The sequence below is a fragment of the Crotalus tigris genome, unplaced genomic scaffold (assembly GCF_016545835.1).
Source record: "Crotalus tigris isolate CLP2741 ecotype Arizona unplaced genomic scaffold, ASM1654583v1 scf7180000024281.4978605, whole genome shotgun sequence".
NCBI classification, from domain to species: Eukaryota; Metazoa; Chordata; class Lepidosauria; order Squamata; family Viperidae; genus Crotalus; species Crotalus tigris.
The window spans coordinates 3732411-3753750 of record NW_024100453.1 but is presented as its reverse complement, the minus strand read 5'-3'; the positions used below and the strand labels follow the sequence as shown (position 1 = coordinate 3753750).

The following is a 21340-nucleotide window of genomic DNA, read 5'->3' as shown; positions in this document are numbered from 1 at the left end:
AAGCACATAAAACTTTAATTTGCCTATTTGATTCATACAAAGACTCCCTTGATCTAGTACAGAAACGTTAGCAGCACTTAATGCTTCGGTCTCAAAATAATTACTGTGAATATAGGTAGTTCTCAACTTACAACGACAATTGAGCCAAAGATTTCTGTTGCTAAGTGAGACATTTATTAAGTGAGTTTTGGCCATTTTACAATCTTTCTTGCCAGTTTTAAGTGAATCACTGCAGTTGCTAAGTAACAGACATAAATATGAGTCTGTTGCCAAGTGTCTTAATTTTGGTCACATGATCATAGGGATGCTGCAATGGTCCAAAGGGTGAAAACCAACCTGTCATTTTTTTCAGTGCTGTTATAACTTCAACGGTCACTAAATGAACTGTTGGAAGTCGAGGACTATCTACACAGCGCTATCAAGTTTACTGGGATTTATTTCTTAATGAATACATCCAGAATTGACATTACTGTACATTCAGTTGTGACCATGGGCAAAATTTGTAGTTTTCCACTGCTGTTGTTGTTAGATCCAGCTTTTTGATTTGGGACTTCATCTTAATGAGAATTTTAAAATCCTCTCTGTGCAATATACCTTTATAAATTTATTTCAGTTTTTCCATTCATTTTACCATTATTTCTGATGAATCACAATTTACCTGTCCTTCACTGCTAGGCTAAAATGTGGTTAAGTTTATGGTTCAGTGTGTTTCTTTAGAAGGTTCTGCACAGGACTACAACTCTGGAGAACAGGATAGGAAGTTAGATCTTACATGACGAAGGAAGAGCAGTTTTCAAAGACACTTGGACAGATGAAATCAGTGCAAGGAAATTTTCAGGCGAATTTTCTTTTTTCATTTCGTGAGGCTTTTATTGGTTTTTGATCTGCAATCCGCCCCTGCGCAAATCATTCTCGAAAAGCAAGCGGAGAGGTCCATTCGTACGTACGTGTGTGTGTGTGTCAAATGCAAACTTTTGTTTGAATAAAAAGTTTTTCAGGCGTGCAACTCGCACCTCCTTCTCCAGGACTTGTAGCTTCTGTTTTTGTTCCTGCCTTGCCGAGTCCCACCTTCCGCCTGTGCCCCCTCCCCCGCCTTTCCGATTATCTTGGGGAGGGGGAGGAGATCCGCGCCCTCCTTAAACGGGCTGCCCCCGCGCTGCACTCTGGATGCGCGGAGCCGAGCAGTCACTGGAAGAGGCGATCTGACGTCAGCCGGAGAGGTAGTTTCCAGGCTGAGCTGTCAGACCGTATAGCAGGTTAGGTATTAAAGGCACATCTAACAGCCCCGAGACCCCTCCTCTTGAACGGCCTGCGCGCACACAAAGAAGTCCCATCTCCTCGTCCAGCCAGGATCCAGCAGCATCAGCAACTAGTGCTCGCCTCGACCAAGGCTTTGGAGACGAACACTGCCGGCAGCGAGGCCAGGAGGGGAAAGGGGGGCGGGAGTGGGAAGAAGCGCAAGAAAGAAAATGAAACCGTCGAGGAAAAGTAAGTGGTCGGGAAGTTTCTGGAGCGTTGGGGTTTTCGTTCGCTCTTCCCTTCTTTGACTGGATGAAACCCATTTGGGTTTGGATCGCCAAAGCGTGCAGGGAGCGCTTGCAGGCTAAAAGCGTCTACAGAGAATCAAGGCAGTGCAGCCCGCTTCTGTTTTTGTCAAAAGCACGCGGGGGGAAGTTTCGCGTGCGTGTGGGCGTAGAGAATAGAGCACCTCCTGGAGTGACCGGGTGTGTTTTTGTGTGCGCGACTGTCTCCGGCGCTTGCAAAAGCTACTCAACTTTGCCAAAAGTAGCGCTGGGGAAGAAGCAGAGATTGAAAAGCACGAGGGAGGAGGAGGAGGAGGAGCGGGAGGGCGACGGAAAAAAATGCCTTCCAAGCACTCAACTGTGCCGGGGGGCGAGGGAGCGAGGAGGGGACTCTTTTGTTCTGTCCCATTTAGTCCGACGGTGGAGAAAAAGCAAAAAAAGCAGATCCAACTTTCTACACGCAGAAACAAAGGCAAGACTCTACGACCACCTGAACCTCGTTTGCTTCCTGTAAAATAACTTTCAGAGGCTCTTTTTCTTGTACTTTTACGTGTTTTTCTTTTCTCCTAATCCCAAAATGGCAACTTTCCCAATTTTCTCTTTGGCAAACTCCTCCTCCTCCTACTCTCTCCCTCCCCCCACCATTCGTATTTTGCTCTCTCTCAAATCACGAGTTTTTGGATATGATTTTATTTTCTAGAAAATTTGTTTTTTTTTTCTCCTTCCCCCTCGTTGGTTTGCCCAGCTTGTAGAATGACAGCTGGGGCAGGGGGGGAGATGCGTTTGGTGTAAAACCGGGGTAACGCGTGCGGGGGGGGCAGGGGGTGCAAGTTCCTGTTTCTTTTGGAACAAAGAGAAGTCTGTCTCGGCATCTGTCACTCAGAGCAAGAGACACCGAAGGAAACTTTTTGTGTGCGCCTTCCTCAGTCCGCTCTTCGCTTCCAGTCCTCGGGGGCCCGGGAACCCTTTCATCCGGGAGAGAAAGGTCTCGGCTAAGCCCCAGCCTTGCCCCTCGATCCCTCCATGGAAGGGCTTCGGAGGAGGAGAGTTGGGGGTAAGAGCGGCGATGTAACAGGCAGAAAACATGGAGTCCCGGTTTTGTGCGTGCGTGGAGAGAAGGGTAGAGATTTAAAGAAAGGGATGGGGGGGGGGAGGGCTGAGCCGAGGTTATTTTTGCATTCCACTTTACTTTAGCCCTTTTGGAAGCTCCTGCGCCTAATCCTTGCTGGAGCCACTGCCGCTGCGCGAAATCCGGGAGTTTGCAATCCTGTTTGCAAAGCGTGCGCGCTTCTTACTCTGTAGCAAACTTCTGACATCTTGAATTCAAACGGAAGAAAAAAGAATGTTATCGGTCTGCCCCCCCCTTTCCTCCCTCCCCCTCAGTTTCTTTCCGCCCCTCGTCGGGCTGGTTTCAATGGCATTCCCTTTGTGTAGGAATGGGCACGGCGGCTGCCGCTTGTTGCCGTTTCAACTTCCTTTCTGCTGGCTTTTGGTATTGGTGGGTTGTCTTGGTTTGTTTTGTTTTTGGTTGAAAGTAGGCGGTTTGGCGGAAATATAAGTCGATCAAAAAAAGGGGGGGGGCTTTCGACCCGAGTCTCCTCCGTTCTTCCTGTATTGTTTGCATTTTTACTGGTTTCCCCCCTCCGCGCGCTTCCCCCCCCCCGGTGGGGTGGATTGTGCCGTTCCCATGTGCAGCTGGTGGTGGGTAGCTCAGGGCTAGGAGGAAACGGCAGCGAAAAAAAAAAGGCACCTCCTCCTCCATCTCTGATGAGTTACAGACTTAAAACTGAAGGGAGAATGCCTCCCTCACGTACCCAGCCACTCCTCTAAGCCCCGTGGCGCTCGGTTGCCTGCAGGAATCGGACAAGGATCCATTTGCTTTTTTAATTAGGCACAAAGTCTTGCCATTTTCCCTTGGGGGGGCGGGAGGCGAGAAAGAGCGAGAGGGAATCGGGTTTGCATTTCAATGGACTTGAATTTGCCTGCTGTTTGTATGCCCTCTTTCTGGGGGTGGATCCCGACGTGTTGATAGTTGAATGCCTTCCTCCAAACAAACTCGACCACATGTCTGGAAAAGGGCAGTAAGCTAGCCTTGAGTAAACTGAAAGTCGATTGTTTCTGTGGACCATTTTTTCCCCCTGTGTAGGTTCTTTCTGTTCTCCCCCCCCCTTTTTTTTTTCTTTTTGAAGTGTAGAAAATGCTCATAAATGTAACAATCTGTACTTAAGGGAAGAAACTTTAAGAACAGAATGTGTTCAGCCTTCAACATCCTCCAAAAGCAATGTGCCCTTTAATATCTTAATATTTGGGTGATGGTTTCAACAAACACTAAAAACTCCAGTGGGGCTGTGTTTCTTAAAAATGTTTTAATGAATGCATTTTAGTTCTATGTAGCAATTCCAAGGATAAATACACACAGAAGAATGGGGAGAAAACTTTTGGGGGAATAAATGCTCCTTCCTCAAGACTGCCATAAAAGGACCCAGTCATTGCACTGGATGGTTAGCTGTGTTGAGTTGTTAAAAAAAGGGCAATATTTGGAAAAAAAAGTTATTAGTTTGCTATAGAACTTCTATTTCTAAGCAAAGAAATTGCTAGTGCTGCCTCTTAAGGTGTTTTGTATTACAAAAAAGGTGTGATTCTGACATTTCAGAACAGGGACACAAAAAGCATTCTGCGTGTTTGATAGACTGGATGGATCGAGTCATGATGCCTAATGGTTCCTTGACATCATTGATAATGAGATTTTATATCCTATTTTATCAGAACACAAGGCTGCCCAGAAAAGCATATGAAATTAATATGCCTTCTCCCATGTGCTCCTTACATATGCAGAAACTGATCACACAAGGATGCCAATTTTTTTGCATTTAACATACAATTCTGATACTTTCAGGTTTGAACCAAGACAAATCTGCCAACAGTTCCACAATGTCTGACAGTGACTTTGGGGAAGATGATGGGAGCATTTCTCAGGACCCATCCCAGCCTGGCAAGAGGAAACGAAGGGGCAATCTCCCCAAAGAGTCTGTCAAGATTCTGCGGGAATGGCTGTATGAACATCGGTTCAATGCGTACCCTTCAGAGCAAGAGAAACTCAGCCTTTCCGGGCAAACAAGCCTCTCAGTTCTACAAGTAAGAAATTTCTAATAGGCTTTCCCAGAATGTGGCTTTGAAATTAAGGCGGCTGGGGGGGGGGGAAGATGGTGGGGACTGGGAGGAGGCTGGCAAGATGGAAAAACTGTTAAATAAGAGCTGGGTTTTATGCTTTCAAATCCCTAACACATAACTAGTTGGTTTTTATTTAAAATCAAACTTCAGAATTTTCATACAGATTTTTGCCCTGCTTGTTTTCTTAAAAGGTTTACGGCTTATAATTATTGACATTGGATCTGAATCCAATGGGTATTTTGAGGGACAAAAGTAATATTTTTTCTGCCTCTGTAATGTTTAATATATCTTTGTCCAGTTTTGATATTTCCTAACTAAAATAGAAGGGAACTTGCTTAGGATATAAATGTTAGAAGAGAAGCAAGTGTTATAATAGTTGTTGTGTTTTGGTCTAATACTTAATGGTTTCCTCATTGAATTGACTTGTTTGTTGTCCAAAATAAATCTAAGGATGGTGCTGGTAATGAATTTATGATTGGGATGACAGAATATCTTAAGACTCATTAGCAACCCTGTACTAGAGTCATAATGACACTGGAGGAATTAACTCCTAAACTGTCCCTATAGTACTTTAGTTGTGATGGGAAGCTAGTAGAGAATGTGGTTGAATATTCAGTAATATTTCCAAATATAGTGTCTACTGCCAAACTATTCAGTGACTCATTAAATCATCAAACATCTGAGGCCCAATTTTCCATGAAGTGGGATATTTCAAGCCCATGTCTAGATCTAGTATATAAGATACGTCTATTCTTTAACCCTGGTTAGGATTTCAGTGTCACACTCCTCTATCACAAGTCCTCTACCAGACCAGGAGAGGTCAAAATGCTGTGGGGCAGAAATATAAGCATTGATTGGCCTGTCTTTGCAGAACCAGAGACATTAGTAAACTTTCTTGTTAATGTTGCCTTTAAAAATGTCTTCTTATGATCTGTGTGACTGGAATGCACATTAGTGGGGAGAATAGATGTCTGTGATGGGTTTTTTTTTGACCAGCAAGTAATTACAAGAAATGTTTGGAACTAAATAAGCAGATTTTATTTTATGCCTAGCTATTTAAGGTGTGACTTAGCCTTCTAAGGCCATATTAATTACAACTGTACATGATTCAGTTTTGAAGACAAAAAAAGTGCTATTGAGTATATGGGAGTGTGAATGTAGCACCTGCCTGCAGATAGGCAACCCATGACAAAGGATGTCTGCTTTAAGGAATTGTAGAAAAGTGCTGGTTATATTCACTTGCAAGCTCTGAACCACAACTTTTTCTTTATATCTGAAGCACTGCTGTACATTTTGTGTGCTTTCAAAACAGTCTTGCTGCTGATGACTGCTTAGACAGATGCATGCAATTTTCCTGGGCAATATTTTTGGAAGCAGTTTGTTATTTCCTTCTTTCTAGGACTGAGGGAGAGCGATTGGCCCAAAGTCAGCTGGGTTCATGATTAAGGCAAGCCTGGCATTCACAGTCTCCCAGTTTCTAGCCTAGAGTCTACCATACCAGCCTGGCTTTCAAGCCTTGGTATCAGGATGGAATTCAACCAAATAGAATAGCAGTTTAAGCACTTTTAAATGGCTGATGTTTTGCTTATCCTCTTTCTTTCTCCTTTTTCAAATACATTGTGGCCTGAGATTTAAGGTAGCAGAATGTGACCCTAAATAAACTATTGGCTGAGTTCTGGCAACCAATGGGCCAAAGATAATTCATTTTATTTCCGTATGGTAAATTTTTCTCTTTGTCTGATTACAATGGGGAGGAAGCTATGTAACTTAGAAATTAGGGGAGAATGCCAATATAGAAATCCAGCTGCAATGCAGAGACAGCCTCTGAATATCTGATCTGAATTTAGCTTCTTCTTTTTCTGAAGGCTTGCCTCCTCCTGCTTGTGACCTTACATTTTAGCAGCTATGTGCTGATTTTCAGTCTCTGCGAAACAAACCTCAAAATAAGCAGAAGTTTATTGAGTAATAAGGTCCTTTCGAGGCTGTTTTCAAAGAGTTGGCCAACTTCATAATAAACAGCAAATTCTGTGGTGGTTTCAATCTAGTGATATTGAGGATAAAAAGTCATGATACCTTGTAGGATAGGTGGGAGCTGGCAAAATAATAAGTGTACAGTTAAATTTTCTGTGCTGCTGTACAGCTTTTCAAAAATAAAGCTAAAGTACATCTAAACTCTGAGCACAAGCTTTGGAAATTATTTTAAAAGCATTTTTTCAGATAACTGGATATTTTAATTGTCTGGGTTTGCGCTGGAGAAAGTGTCTTAATGCCTCATGAATGAACATTGGTTTGATCTAACAAAGTAGAGATGGCCCCACATTAATATTGATGCCTAATGGTTATGTGGATGCATCCATGTAGATTTCTTGCCAGTAGTGAAGAAGCAATTTGTCATTGCCTTCTTCCAAGTATTGGGTTTTTTTTAAATTTCTTAAGCTAGTCCTGGAATTTTCAGCTGCTTCTTGGTCTACTTTTGTGCTTGACTGGTTCAGAATCCAATGTTTCTGCAAGAATAATTGTTTTACTTATTTTTATGCTCCAATTCAGTAATAATTACATTTTCCAGATTGGAGTGGACAGTAGCACAGTTTTCTTTCGGATCAGATTCTAATGGTGTGGGAGAACAGGTTTCGTTGATGGAGGAAGAAGAGGGAAATTTCTCCTCTTCCTCAAACACCCCCCACTATCCAATCAAATTTCTGTCGCTAAACATTGTAGAGTAGATTTTGAGAGTAGAGTGAGGATTGGGCAGGAAGGACAGGAGTTACAATCCTAATAATATGAGCAGATTTAGGATTCTTCAGCAGTGAATTCAGTCTTTGGTGCTCAATAAACATATTACCATTTTGAATTCTAGGTGAGATGGCAGAACTCTTAATTTGTACCTGCTTTTTTATTGTTAAAGGACCAACATGGCTAAAAGAGGAAATAAATTGAGCTAAAACCCCAAACCAGCTTAAGCATTGCTGAACAGAATGGTTCAGGCTCCTTTCTTGAAAAGAGAGTGGGAGGCTAAGTGAAACTCCTAAGGGAGTGCATTCCAAAGATTGGGAGTGATAGAGCGGAAAGATTGCTCCTTCATGCCCCAAGAATAGCCTCCGAAATCTGGAAAGATGCATAGCAAGATAGGACAACTTGTTAGATAGTCAGGCCCTAAACTGTAGAGACCTTCAGAGGTTAAAACCAACATATTGAATTGTGCCTTAATAGCACTCATCAACCAGAGAGGTCTCACTATAGAGTATAAGATGATCCCCAACTCATTTAATGCGTTGGCAGGTGTATTTTGTACCCATTGAAGTTTCTGGACACTTTTCAAAGTAACTAACTGCAGGCACTGACAATTATTTGATGGGAGACCCACAAATTAAAATGCTTCAGGCATGGATTGGTATATTACCAATGTATCAAGACTTTATTTCATCCTTTTGCAGTAAAACCTTTTTTTTTTTTTCCATTGAAGAGAAACTGGATAGATCATGGCATTAGATCTAGCAGTTCCTAATAGATTATTGCGGGAATCCAGTACTTTAAGGCTGTTCTGTCAGTATTAGTCATATTATACTGGGTTATAGAAATTTGCAATTTATAAAATAAAGGGTGGCCTACTTCGTTCGTGGTACAGATTTTTAGGGTAGCTAAACTTTTATGAAGAGCTCTAAAGGAACTTTCCAGACTGGTGAAATACATATAATCAAGGCAGGTACAGTTAACAGGAAAAAGTGTTTGCATTCTGTGATATATATACAGATAGGATGTGAAATGGACTACTTGACCAGAAAATATATGTGGTGGTTGTGGTAAGTATCTCCATAAAAATATCAACCACAAAAAGGAATACCATCATCATTTTGTTCAATAGATCTGTAGTGCAGGATCACTTATGTTGGCTAGAATTATGGTATTTCATCTCAAAAAGGGGCATTTTGGGAACTGCAAAAGATAGCATAAAAGACAATAAAAATGAGCATCTTTGTAGAAATCATTTGGAAGGAAGGAAGGAAGGAAGGAATAAAGGAATAAATTTCTCCTGCAATGTTAGCTTACTTCATTTGTATTCTACAAGCCCGATAATAGGATATATGGGTAGTGAACAGAGCATTCTCCTTGTTATGCAAAAGGGTAAAAATATAACTCTAATTTAAATTTGACTTTCTATCATAACATCCCTAGAATGTCTTAGCCACAATCTCCAATCCTGTTGCAGTGTGGACTTTATATTATTGTAAAATTTAGGATGATTATCTCTAGCTTTTGGCATTTGCAATGAATAACCTTCTCTAGAATGAAGTTTTTGTAAATTTGTTATCTTTTCTGCTGTATAGTTGGAAAGTATAATTATAGCCTTGGCTATGATAACGACATTTGCTTTCTTTTCATTTTAATTCTTTGTCTCTATGAAAAAGATCTATTGGAATTGCAAATAAATAAACAAAAAGATGGAACTGGCTTAGGTATATATAATGCTATAATTTGATTTGTTTAATTTTGATTATACAAAATGCATAAAGTCCACTATTTAATATTGCAATTTATATTTCATGGCAAATGATCCCAAGTTTCATAAACCATGGTTAAACCACAGCTTAAAATAATGTGCAATTAGGGCTAAATTAGCTATTTCAAAATGTATAGTTTATATTGGAGACTTAAAAATTGGGCAATATTTGAACTATTTATCGAATTTAGCCGCCACCCATCTCACTATCTAAGTGACTCTGGGCGGTTTGCAGATCAAAAGTCATAAAATCATATAAAAGATGCAGTTAAAACAAAATTAAAACCAAATGACAAACAGATAAAAGCAAAGATAAAAGATAAGTTATGCTATATTTATGCCAATTGTATTACCAGATTCTTAGCTTTTAGCATGATAAGCAAGAGCTAGCATGTTTAATTTGTATTATTCTAGACTAAACTAGTAAAGCAATAGCATTAATGATTTATGCTACTTGGTTTGCTAGGAAAAAATTAAAGACTATTATTCCAAGGAATTTACAGTTCCTCAGTCAACAATAAGAAAAATCAAAAGACACAGACAGGAAAAAGACATATGAATGTAGACAGATTCTATTATATTTATTTAAAATTTAGCTACTGTTGAGAATATGAATCAAAGGGCAAGTCAAAGGTTACATGAACAAGGCATGTTTTGAGATGGAGATGAAAGGGAAATGGGGTAATATATGACTCCTTGCAAAACCTTGCTGTATTGATTTAACTTTTAGCTTCCACTCTGTCTAGCAAATCTTTTGGTGATCTCTGTACTAACTCAGTTGTATTCCATGTTATTTAGATCAGCAGATTTTAGAATAACTTTGCACATGGCAATAAGAAAAATGAGCTGTCTATTATGATAATGTACCTGCAATGAAAATATTCGTTTTGTAGGATATAAACTCAGACTCAGAATATCACAAATCTGGTTGGCCTGCCTTGTTCAGAATCTCTTCTGAGATGGTTGGGAGAGATGATCTATGAATCTCCTTCTCCTGGCCATCATCCTTTGGCAAATATACAAGACTGTCTGTGAAGAAGTTTCTCTCTTTCTTCGCTCATTTACACCTACCTCTGAGCAAGAATCCAACCAGTTAACTTGTAGAGTTAAGAGTTAATTGGATTGACTTTTCAAGATAGCCAAGAAGACCACAATGTTATAAGAACACTAGGATAATGCAGAACTCAGAGGCTCACCCTAGCTCTTTTGTGTGTTTTAATTAATTTTGTTTCCAAGCAACTTGGTATCTCATAGTCTTGGAGACATCCCCAGTGTGGAAATAGGAAGAGAATAGTTGCAGCCATACCCAAGTATTCAGATCCCTGCAGTTATTGGCAAATAGTGCAACATGAAAAGATGGAGGAAAAACATTCTTTTTCTTTTAAAATAGGTTTTCTAAACATTAATGAGCATTAAGGTGATTTTATTAAACTTGTGTTATCCTTCCTCTGGCCAAAATTTTAGGAGCCTGTCTTTCATGTAAATGTTATTGTGTAGTTCAAAACACATGTGCATTTCAATATGTTGCTATGGAGAGTTAGTTTAGTGTAGTGTAGTAGCATCAGGCTAGAAACTAGGAGTCTGTGAGTTCTAGGCCCACCATAGGCACAAAGGCAGCTGGAGACCTTAAACCAGTCAGGCCTAGGAAAGAGGCAATGGCAGACCACTTCTGGACAACCTTTTCAAGAAAACTGCAGGGACTCATCCAGGCAGTCTCTGAGAATTGAACATGATTGAACGGAAGAAAAAAAAAATGCTACTAACATCCCTATTGGGATTTCAGATACTTGTTAGCCTTAATTGTATTTAATGTTAAATGTTAACAAAATACAGTTCTGCTTTAAAGGGAATACAAAGAAAGAGGCATGAAGGCCAGAAGAAAAGTAGAAAAATACAATTTCCATTTTTTTTTCTATCCCAGGAGAAAAAAATGTTTCACTTCTTCCCATTTTTTCCCTCCTTAGTCTTCACAACTCTAGAGAAAATGAGAAAAAGATAAATGATGTTGATTGAAGAGAGATAATCAGATTGTTTTCTGTTGCTAAATGTTGTGAAAAACAAACTGCATATTATGATCTGCCTTTTGCATGCATTCTCTTTTACAGCAGACAGCTAGCTTTCCCCATACAACGGGGGGGTCACTTTGGGGGTCTGACTTGCTGAGGAGTCAGTAGTGCTCCTGAGGGTGTTCTGAGCTTCCTTTGACAGTTTGTTCCCATCTGTCCCCATTGTCGAAGTCCAGCACTCTTTCAGCTGGGATCTGACTGCATAAGAATGCTTACTACTGTGTTCTGCTTGGCTTGCTGGGAGTACAAATACTCTGATAACAAGTTACAGCTCTTGCTTGTAGGCAGAAAAAAAAGTTTGCTTGCTGCAAACGATTAAGATAATCAAGGTCACTTTTTGTAATTCTAAAAGTAGCATAACTAGATCTCTGTCTCTTGTCTCTTTCTAGATGTGTATGGGTGGGACTGAATATAAAACTAAAACTAAAAAATTCCATGTAGAGGAATGGCCCCCTTGTTTCATACAACAAAGTTTGCATTTCAGGAATTTACCATCTAGCAATTGCTTTAAGTATATGGATTGAGAAATTGACCTCCGAATTTGCTGTTAGTGCTAAAACTTTGGAAAGCAAAATGATTCCTTTTTGTTTTAGAAGCCTTGTAACTTTAGAGTGCTATAATAGAGTTGGATGAGGGTGCTTTAAATATATTAGAAAAAGTTGATAGTGTGGGAAGATTCCAACATCTCATTAGTGCTGCCATTGTGCAACTTCTTCCAAGGACACTCGCATGAAATATTGATTTAATGCTTTGGGAAGTGATAAAATATACAGGCAATTGGCCACTCATCTTAAATTGTACCATCAGCCTTTAATTTCCTATCAAATGTTGCTAGATAATTGTCTCTTAAGTAAGATGTCTCAAGGGTGAACATTTATAGGGATCTAGATGTCAGATTTAAAAACTGTCTCCTTCCATAAAGGTTTAAAACAAAAGAGAGGGATTCCTTCCTTCTCCAACAGGATGGATGTAGAATCCACTGGTGGGTAATTTCAGCCTTCCTGCTCAGTGAGACTAAGACAGAGCTTTAACCACGCCTCCCTCTGGGTGTGTCTTTCCAGTTTTTTGTCTTAGTCTCAGCTCAGTAGGACGCACTAGTTTAGGCTCTGTAGTTAGACTAGGTTTATTAGGATTCTAATTGGATTTATTAAATTCTAAATTCTTTCAAACAATAATATTTTTAATCTGCTGGATTTGGCTTAATTAGCAAACTTTGATAAGGACTCTGTCCTTTTCAGCGTTTGAGCCTAACAGGCTCGGGGGGCGAAGGCTGCAGGCCTTGATTGGGTGAGGCTTTCAGTCCAACCAATCGGAATTCACTGCGCCGATCAGCTGGCCAGTGGAACCAGCCAGCCAGCAGAGAACGGAGGTTTTTTCAAAGCGACCAGGGTTTTTCTCGCTTTGCGGGATCGTTAAAGCCACGAGACTTTTCCCTGCAGCCATAACCGTATCGCAGCGGAGGCTGCGCAACAAATCGCAAATGCCTTTCTCAAACGGGAGATACAGGGCTCGTCCTGGTTAACCATTTATTTGCTGCCTCTGTTGAATGTTATCTTGTAATTCCTTTACTAAAATCTTGATCATCGCATTTTCGGAGGCACAGAAAGGAGCGTGGCTGCCATTTTGACCGCGTGGTCATGACGCGGCCGCCATTTTGAGAGGCCCACAAGGCGGATGCCATTTTGTTGGGACCTCTTGTTATGTATAACGACCTCTGGTCTTCTTTTATTTGTCTTGACCTGTGGTGGCAGGCCTGTACCGGGGGGGGGGGAGAAATATTTCTCATATCACCCACAGCAAGGGTGGAAGAATACTAGGGTGTTATCCCAGACCTTATGGGGCTTTACCTCATTTTATGTTTTTTTTTGTGTGTTAACTACTCATTGAGGAACCGGTTCAAATTCTTTAAGACCTGTGTAAGCGGAGCGAAGGGGTAATCTTTCTGACCACCTGTTTCAATTAGTCAGTGGCCTTTAGCCACATGGCCTAGATAGGCAGTTTTAGGAAGCTGTCTGGCTGTTCTGCCATTGCCATTGTTCAGAGCGAGGATCGGTTTTCCATCTCTGACCATTTGATCTGCGTGCTTGGGTCCCCCCTACTTCTGGATATCCCTTACCCGGATTATCCAGACTGCAATGACAGACAGTTCCTCGCCCCAGGCATACCAGGGATCTAGTTTTTCCCCCGCATAAACAAATCGCAGATCAACTGATGTTGGATGCGGGGGGAAAGAAAGAAAGCCAAGACAAAACATTTATTCATCAAACAGACCCAAAGGCAGCCGGGCGAGAGGCCTCGAGGAGACATCAGGCACTGGAGAAGGAGTTCTCCAAGGTCCAAAGGCTCAGGTCCAATGAGACAGAAGTGGTTCCCCCCGTCTCATTGGACACCTTTCCACTTGAGCCACCATTCGTGCTTCCTCAGGATGCCCCTCGGGCATGGTCTCCTCAGGGAGAAACTGAGCAGGTAGGTCCTCCTCGCTCCTCTTCTTCCTCTATACAGGTCAGGCATGTCCCAACGGAGGTTGGGACCAGGTCCATGGAGCAAGGAGATAAGTGGTCTCAAAGCCAATTTTACGCATTCTTGCAACATGCCTTTATGCAATTTATTTCCTTTCTAGGAGTTCAATGGGGGCCTTCACAACCGCCACCTCCTCCATCTATCCCTCTTTCCCAGGTGGAACAAGATGGTGCCTGCTTCTGGAATCTCAGAGACTTCCTCACAACTAGACGAGGAGGGGTCAGTAGACTTGGAATTAGCTGACATGCCCATGTCAGAGGACGAGGAGGCAGCACCTGAACAGGAGTCAACTTTGGGCCTCTTTGATCTTTCTCTTTTTAGAGCTCCCCTCTTAAAGGCCTGTACCACGGCCAACATGACCTTGGCACAGGAGGACAAACCTCCGCTGGCCAGGAGTCTAATTCTTTATTTGCAGAAAAGTTGTGAGGAGAATCAGGTTCCCTGTCTGCTAGCTCTTCGTAATATGATGGAGAAACGGGTCATCTCTGGCCACCTCACCTCACTCAAACAGTATGGAAAGGAGACTCTATAACACCTCTCTTTCTTTTGCCTCCATCTTAGAGGTACTTGTGGTGGACACTCCATTAATCTCCTTGTTTTCCCCATCTGCAATTCCAGGGGATATGGTTGAGGTCCTGAAGGCAGAGCACAAGTGGTTTGACACAGAGCTCACCAGTCCTCGGCATGGGTGATCAAGGCGGCAACTTCATCCTCTTTCTTTGCGAGAGCATCAATAATGTGGCTCCGAGACCTCAAGGTGCTTGTTCCTCCAGACCAGGTTAGGGTGTATCAAACTCTAGGGAATCTAGTGGCTGCCTCAGAGTATATATGGCAGACGCCTCCCTTCATTCGGCCAGGTGTTCCGCTAGGTCTATCGCTGACACGGTGGCTTCTCGTAGGCTCCTGTGGCGGAGGCAGTGGCAGACTGACTTAAAGTCAAAGTGGCGCCTGTCAATGGCCAAGTATAGCAGGTACACAATTATTTGGGCCTGTACTCGAACCTCACATAATTGAGAGCAAGGACAAGCGCAAAGTCCTGGAACGCACCCACCTAACGGTTGGATAGGTGAACTCAGCAGGAGTATCGTTGGTTGGCATTCCGTCCCAGTGGATCCTGGGAGTGGAGACAGTCCTTCAGGCCAGGGCAGTCCTGGGTTGGCCCAGAGGCTCGCAATCCTTTCTCCCCAGACAGGATCGTCAACAGGACCGCCAGAGCATTGGAGCCAGGGACCAGTTCCAGACCAAACGTTCCTCAAGGACTCAGGCAGCTGTCCCTACAGGTGGTCCAAGTGACGCCAAGACGGACTACCCCATAGGGGGTTGCCTGGCACTGTTCTACGATGTATGGGTGGCCACCACCACTGACTCTGGGGTCAGAGAAACCGTAAGACAAGGTCTCGCTCTAGAGTTTCACTTGTTCCCCCTGAACCGTTTTATACAGTGTCCAGTATCGCAAAGCATGACAAAGCACAGCTAGTCTCCACAACCGTCGCCCACCTACTAGAGATCAGGACCACAGTACTTGTATCTCAGGATCAGAGAGGAAAGGGGTTCCACTCCATTCTGTTCGTGATCCCCAAGGTCTCCGGAGGATGGAGGGCGATACTGTACTCAAGGGGTCTGAGTTATTTTTTAACCTACAGAAGCCAAAATGCAGTTCCTAAGGTCCATCTTGGCCAACATCAGAAAAGGGATTTCCTTTCCTCCATAGACTTGACAGATGCATACCTGCACACCCCTATACTTCCATGTCACCGCAGTTCCTGCGGTTCTGTTACACGCAGTGGCATTACCACTACAGGCCCTTTCTTTTTGGCCTCTCTTCAACCCCAAGGGTTTTCACAAAATTTAGGCAATATTAGCGGCCCAGTTCAGGATGGTTCCAGCGCGCGTACAGTGTTATCTAAATGACATTCTAGTTCAGTCCAGATACTTCCAGTCAGCTCCATCAGACCTGAAAGTCACGAAACAGACACTTCAGGATCACGGGTTCTCTGTGAACTTCAAAGAGAGTCACATGAACCCCTCAAAATGACTTCTTCACTGGGAGAATTGTTAGATTCAGATCTTTGCAAGGTCTATCTTTCTCGGAAACATCGGGTCGTATCCGAAGGCTTGTCCACCAGGTTCGGAGAGAGAAGGTAGTACCTCTGGTCCAGCTGTCCCAACTCCTGGGAAAGATGGTCTCTCGCTTGGACTTCGTTCTGTGGGCCAAACTTCACTCTAGGAACCTTTGGTGGTTCATCCTTCCCTTCCAGTAACGGAATCTCAGTGCTTCCACCAAGAAGGTCAGGGTTCCTCATCACACACTGTCATCCCCCCTAAGGTGGGCTTTATCCGTCAGGTCCAAGGGGACCATTTTCAAGGAGCCTCCCAGGCTCACTTTGGCCACAGATGCCAGTCTGTTCGGTTGGGGTGCCCACCTTCAGACCCCAGGTCGGCTCTGGGTCACAACATCAATTGGCTAGAGCTCAGGGCCATTCATCTTACTCCCACCGGTTTTCCTCCCTAGTGTCGGCAAGCATGGCTTGATCCTGACAGACGACACTGCATCCAAGGTGCACGCCAACAAGCAGGGAGGGTCCCGATCCTGGGCACTCACAGGAAGCCCTGAACATAGGGCGTTGGGCAGAGTCTACTCTGGGTTCCGTCAAGGTGGAATACGTATCAGGAGAGACAAATTGACAAGCAGTCTCCCTGAGCAGGGTCACAGTGGACCACTTGAAGTGGCGTCCAGACCCGGCTCTGTTTCCCCCCCCCAAAAAAACCTCGAGCAGGTTCGGTCATCCACGTCTGGATCTTTTGGCCTCCCTGAGGATCGCCCAGCTCCCCAGATTCTTCACCAGGTTCCTGATATGGGGGGCGGAGGGAATGGACGCCGCTGATGCAAGTGACTGGGGGGGGCATGCTATATGCCTTCCATCCCCTTCCGTTGCTGTTAGCAACCATCCGCAAACTGATTCAGGGACAGGCAGAGATAATCTTAATTACTCTTTACTGGCCAGGGCGTCCGTGGTCTGCCGACCTTGTTGATCTGTCACTCTCGCCACCGTGGAGGATTCACCGGACCAAGTCATTCTCAGACAAGGGAATCTTCAACATTCAGATCCACAGTGGCTCCAGTTAGCCACCTGGCACTTGTGCGGGAGAGTTTGACTAGGCAATTATATTCCTCTGTGGTGATCTCGATGATTCAAGCCTCGAGGCAACTCTTAACTAATACAATTTACCACGCCACTTGGGGAAACTTAGGCACATGGGGCAACAGGCACCAGCTCTTGCCACTCTCTGTAACTATACCTAACATACCGGAGTAAATAGGGGTTTGTCACCCAATACCATTCTCACACAGGTAGCGGTTTGTCTACGGTTCTTACCTATGACAACCTAGTTCCCTCGTCACAACACTCAGCAGTTGGTGCCTTTCTCAAGGGCATGTTTAATGTCAAGGCACCTAAGGTGCATCGTTACCCGTCTTGGGATTTGCCCAGGGTGCTGCAGGCATTAACCTCCCTTCCGTTTGAACCTCTTAGTGCCTGTTTCTCTTCATTTTCTTACCTTGAAGGCGGACTTTCTAGTGGATATCATGTCGGCCAGGAGGATTTCAGAATTGGCCGCACTATCGGTCAGAAGTAAGTCTATGTACCTTTCTTGAGGATAGGGTGGTCCTCAGATTGGACTCTTCCTTTATTCCGAAAGTTAATACAGGTTTTCATAGATCCCAGGATTCCAGTAGGTCCTTCCCAATTTCTGCCTTAATCATTCACATCGTCTGGAAAGAGTGGCATAAGTGGGAGGTGCGTGGGGATCTGCGACACTACATCAAGCGAACCTTGACCTTTCGCAAGTCAGAGGCTTGTTCGGGTATTTTCAACCCTCAGCAATGGGGCGGAAAGTCTCCTCTTCTACCATTGGCAGGTGGATTAGGGCTTGCATTGCTAGGACTTACCTTTCTCAGTCCCTCCTGGTTCCTTCACACATCACGGCTCACTTGACACATAGCGCAGCTTTATCAGTCCACCCGGGCTTCAATCGAGGAAAGTTGTAGGGCAGCGATGTGGTCCTCTTCCTCTTCATTTGTCAAACATTATAGGATGGGTCAGTTTGCAGCGGCTGGTGGTTACTTCTCAGGGACACAGGCCTACACTTCTCCTCCCTGTAGGGACATGAGAGGCTTTGGTATGTCCCACCAGTGGATTCTACATCTATCCTGCTGGAGAAGGGGCGTTGTCTTACCTGAACGCCTTTTCTCAGCAGGATGGTGTAGAATCCACACATCCCCTGTTCAGGTAGTCTAGGTATGTGTATTAACTTTTTTTGTTTGGAGCCTTGTGTCAAGACTTCGTCAGGGATACTTCGCCTTGAAAAAAACTGGGAAGACACACCCAGAGGGAGGCGTGGCTAAAGCTCTGTCTTAGCCTCACTGAGCAGGAAGGCTGAAATTACCCACCGGTGGATTCTACACCATCCTGCTGAGAAAAGGCGTTTAGGTAAGACAACGCCCCTTTTAAAAAAAATCTGTATTGCCAGCACAATTGGTAGATGGAAAGTTTGAGAGGCTGTGTACGGTATGCTAGTGTCCCAATTTCTCTAAATCATTTTTTTTAAGATTGAGGTTAATAAGTTTTATTTCTCTATGCATACGTGTGTGTGTGTAAGTGTAAAATGATGGGGAAATCAGCTGGGGTGAGCTGATGTCTACATTCATGCCTTCTTAGCAATGAAAGAAGAGGGATCTGGAAAGAGAGCTCAACTTTGTTAACTATAAAATTTGTGGCATATAACCACATACTTGAAATCTAGAAGAAATGAGTTGACAGCTGTCTTCTTTTGAGGATTTTGGTGATTTTTGTTAGAGCTGTGCATGCTTTCAAATGAATGAGAAAGTTTGGATTTTATATGAGCAAAACATCTTTCTGCTCTTCATAAAGTAGTCTTTCTTAAAATGTTTCTGGGTGAAAAAGAGGTACTTTTTGCTTTAGGAAGTAGAATATTTTAATAAGTGGATTCCTTGTGGAGAAGCCTGAAAAAAAAACAGGGCTGCTTCAGTTCATAGCAGAGAGGCACAGTGTTTGACATGCCATGAACCTGGAAACTCAGAATGACCATTTTGTTTTCAAAACTGCATAGTTTTGAAAGTTTGTATCTTTGCAGTGGCATAATATAATGCTACAAAAGGTGAAAGGGAATTTTGTAGTAATGTGCCCTTGAGGGAAAAATTTTCATCAGTGTAGATTTGAAAAAGATAAGTCAATCTGCTTGATTTATATTTCCGTATTTGTTTTCTTTGAAGCATGCATGCATTTCCATTGCGCTTTCAAGAGGAGAAAAATTTGTATGGCATCCTAATATATGCACGAAACAAATTGCATAACTAGCTGCTCTGCCTCCCAGCATTCTGTAAATTCACTTGTTATGGCATTACATTGGAATTCCTTCTGACCTTTTGGCAATTGATTCATAATTCCACTAGCTGGCTAGATTGAAATATGATTGCTTGTTTCAAAGGATGCAATTATGCATGCACCAGAAACACATAAGCAAATATTCTGTAGGATGATGTACAAACTTGTTTAAATTTGAGATAGGTTTGGCAGTACATAAGGATCTGTATTGTAGGTTTAGTATGTTGGAAGAAATAGAAAACCATAGCAATTATCATAGAAACGATATCATGCCTTTTTATATTAGCAGCTTGGGAGTCACAGTCACAGTACATTTGGGGAATGTCAAGTTGGGGAAAGTTGATAAAAAGTGAGCTTCAGTTTGGTGGACTGATATCCTGTATTTAACCTAGTTTTTCCTCTGACCCCCTTTGAAGTTATTTTTTGCAGAAGCAACTCAAAAATGTCAACTGTTATATTGTAAATATTAATGCCTATGAAAGAAATAGGGGAAGGAATATTTGTGTTTCAGTACTGCTTCTGGAGAGTCTTGGCAATTTTATTCATTTACTGCCAACTTGGAGGTGTTTAATGAATTGAGGTGCTGCCATCAGTTGATACTCAGGTGGCTCAGAATTCTATGATGTGAAAGGTTTGAGGGGGTGAATATCACTGAGATCAAATGTATTGTATTTATATACATTTATAAACACAAAAACAATGTGATACCTCATATAAGTAGACTGAGATTACAACTAGTATGTAACTCAGTGAAGCAAACTCAACATTATCTGCTGACATGAGAAAGGAAGATACTGGACTCAGCTCAAAGATTCTGTATGTTTTGCCAGTGGAACTTCATCAGGCCCATGAGATTGAGTCAAAGAAAGAAGATGCTAGAAACTGTTGCTTTACTTTGAACCCTGCTTCCTCTTTGAAAACTTTTTTTTTTTTTAAAGAACTTCAGGGAATAAGTTTAGAGCCACATTGATGATCTGGATAAAAAGCGTGATGAATAATGTTAAAGTCTTCCAGAAAAAATATGTATCCGCTAGTTAGCAAACTTTAACCCTGTTTTCTCTCCCTGCAATAATTTAAATTGCCTTTATTTACATCAGATTATTCTCTTGGGAGGAAAATCATCCAGGAATGTGACATCAAGAACATGACATTTTGTAGGCTTCCTCATAATTTGGGGAATGGAGATCCCATTGCATGAGGAGGGACCCATCTTGGGGAATAAGTGGTCTTACATAGGAGACACAATATACAAAAATAAGCTGTGAGTAGGTGGGTATAAATATTTTAGTTAGCAGCATTTGTATTCTATGCCAGAATAAGAACTATTCTGGTCTATACAGTGTGGCAAGAATAAACTTGGTTCTAAGTAGAGGCAGTTGTAATTTTATAATCCGGTATTCTTTCTATCAAGTAAAAATTGGGCTTTGCTCATAAGAACATAAAATGTCTTAGTGGATCTTGTAAATGGTATACCAGTCTAAGTATTCTGTGTCCCACATTGTCTTCAGGAAGTTCATAGTAGCACTCTTCTCATTATTGCTACCTAGCAGCTGGTATTTATAATATACAAGATAGTTTTGGTTGCTGGTTGGTTATGGTTTTGGTTGCTGTGTTGTCTTCTCAATTCTGAATTACCTCAGATTTAGTTGCACTGAATGAACATGAATTTGATTTAAAAAAAACTTTTTCACTATTTACATTTTACATACCATGCACAATTGTATTTAATTCTAATATATCCCTTCTTCCAAGCTCAATCGCCTAATTTCTGTAGTCTTTCATAGCAAGCTGACTTTGACCGATCTCAAAATCTTAATGAGGCAGACATATCTTTCCCAAGAAACGCAAAGGCTGTTGTCAAAATTGATGAGGTAGAAAGGTAACCTGGAAGCAGGATAGACCACCTGCAAATTGCTTAGATGCGGATCCATGAGTCACCTGGTGTTGAGTTTGATTTGAAGAAGGCTTTACTGTTGAACAAAAGAATTGCCCTACAGGTTCCTTTGATCTTGAACCAATTAAGGAATGATCATCTCTTTGTAGATAAATTATATGAAGCAAACTCTGGGCAGGCAGTTTTTGTTTTTACAAAACCAGCCTTTAGTTGAAAGTAAGTTGGCAAATTAGGACTGAAAAGAAGTAGACTGGAACTTTGAA

General features: G+C 42.4%; 1 protein-coding gene across 3 annotated transcripts in view; it reads left to right on the top strand.

Annotated features, from left to right (window-relative positions):
- The first annotated feature begins 1105 nt into the window (after positions 1-1105).
- Positions 1106-21340, top strand: part of TGIF2 (TGFB induced factor homeobox 2) — a 34322-nt gene continuing 14087 nt past the window's right edge. Inside the window, exons 1-2 of one of the 3 annotated variants that reach the window (XM_039323724.1) lie at positions 1106-1488; positions 4420-4658. In XM_039323724.1, coding sequence (XP_039179658.1) covers positions 1470-1488; positions 4420-4658 — 258 coding nt within the window. In that variant the 5' untranslated portion in view covers positions 1106-1469. Of the gene's footprint in view, positions 1489-1847; positions 1996-2381; positions 2578-4419; positions 4659-21340 lie in introns of those variants that run through there. The other 2 variants (XM_039323722.1, XM_039323723.1) reach the window with 2 other exon arrangements.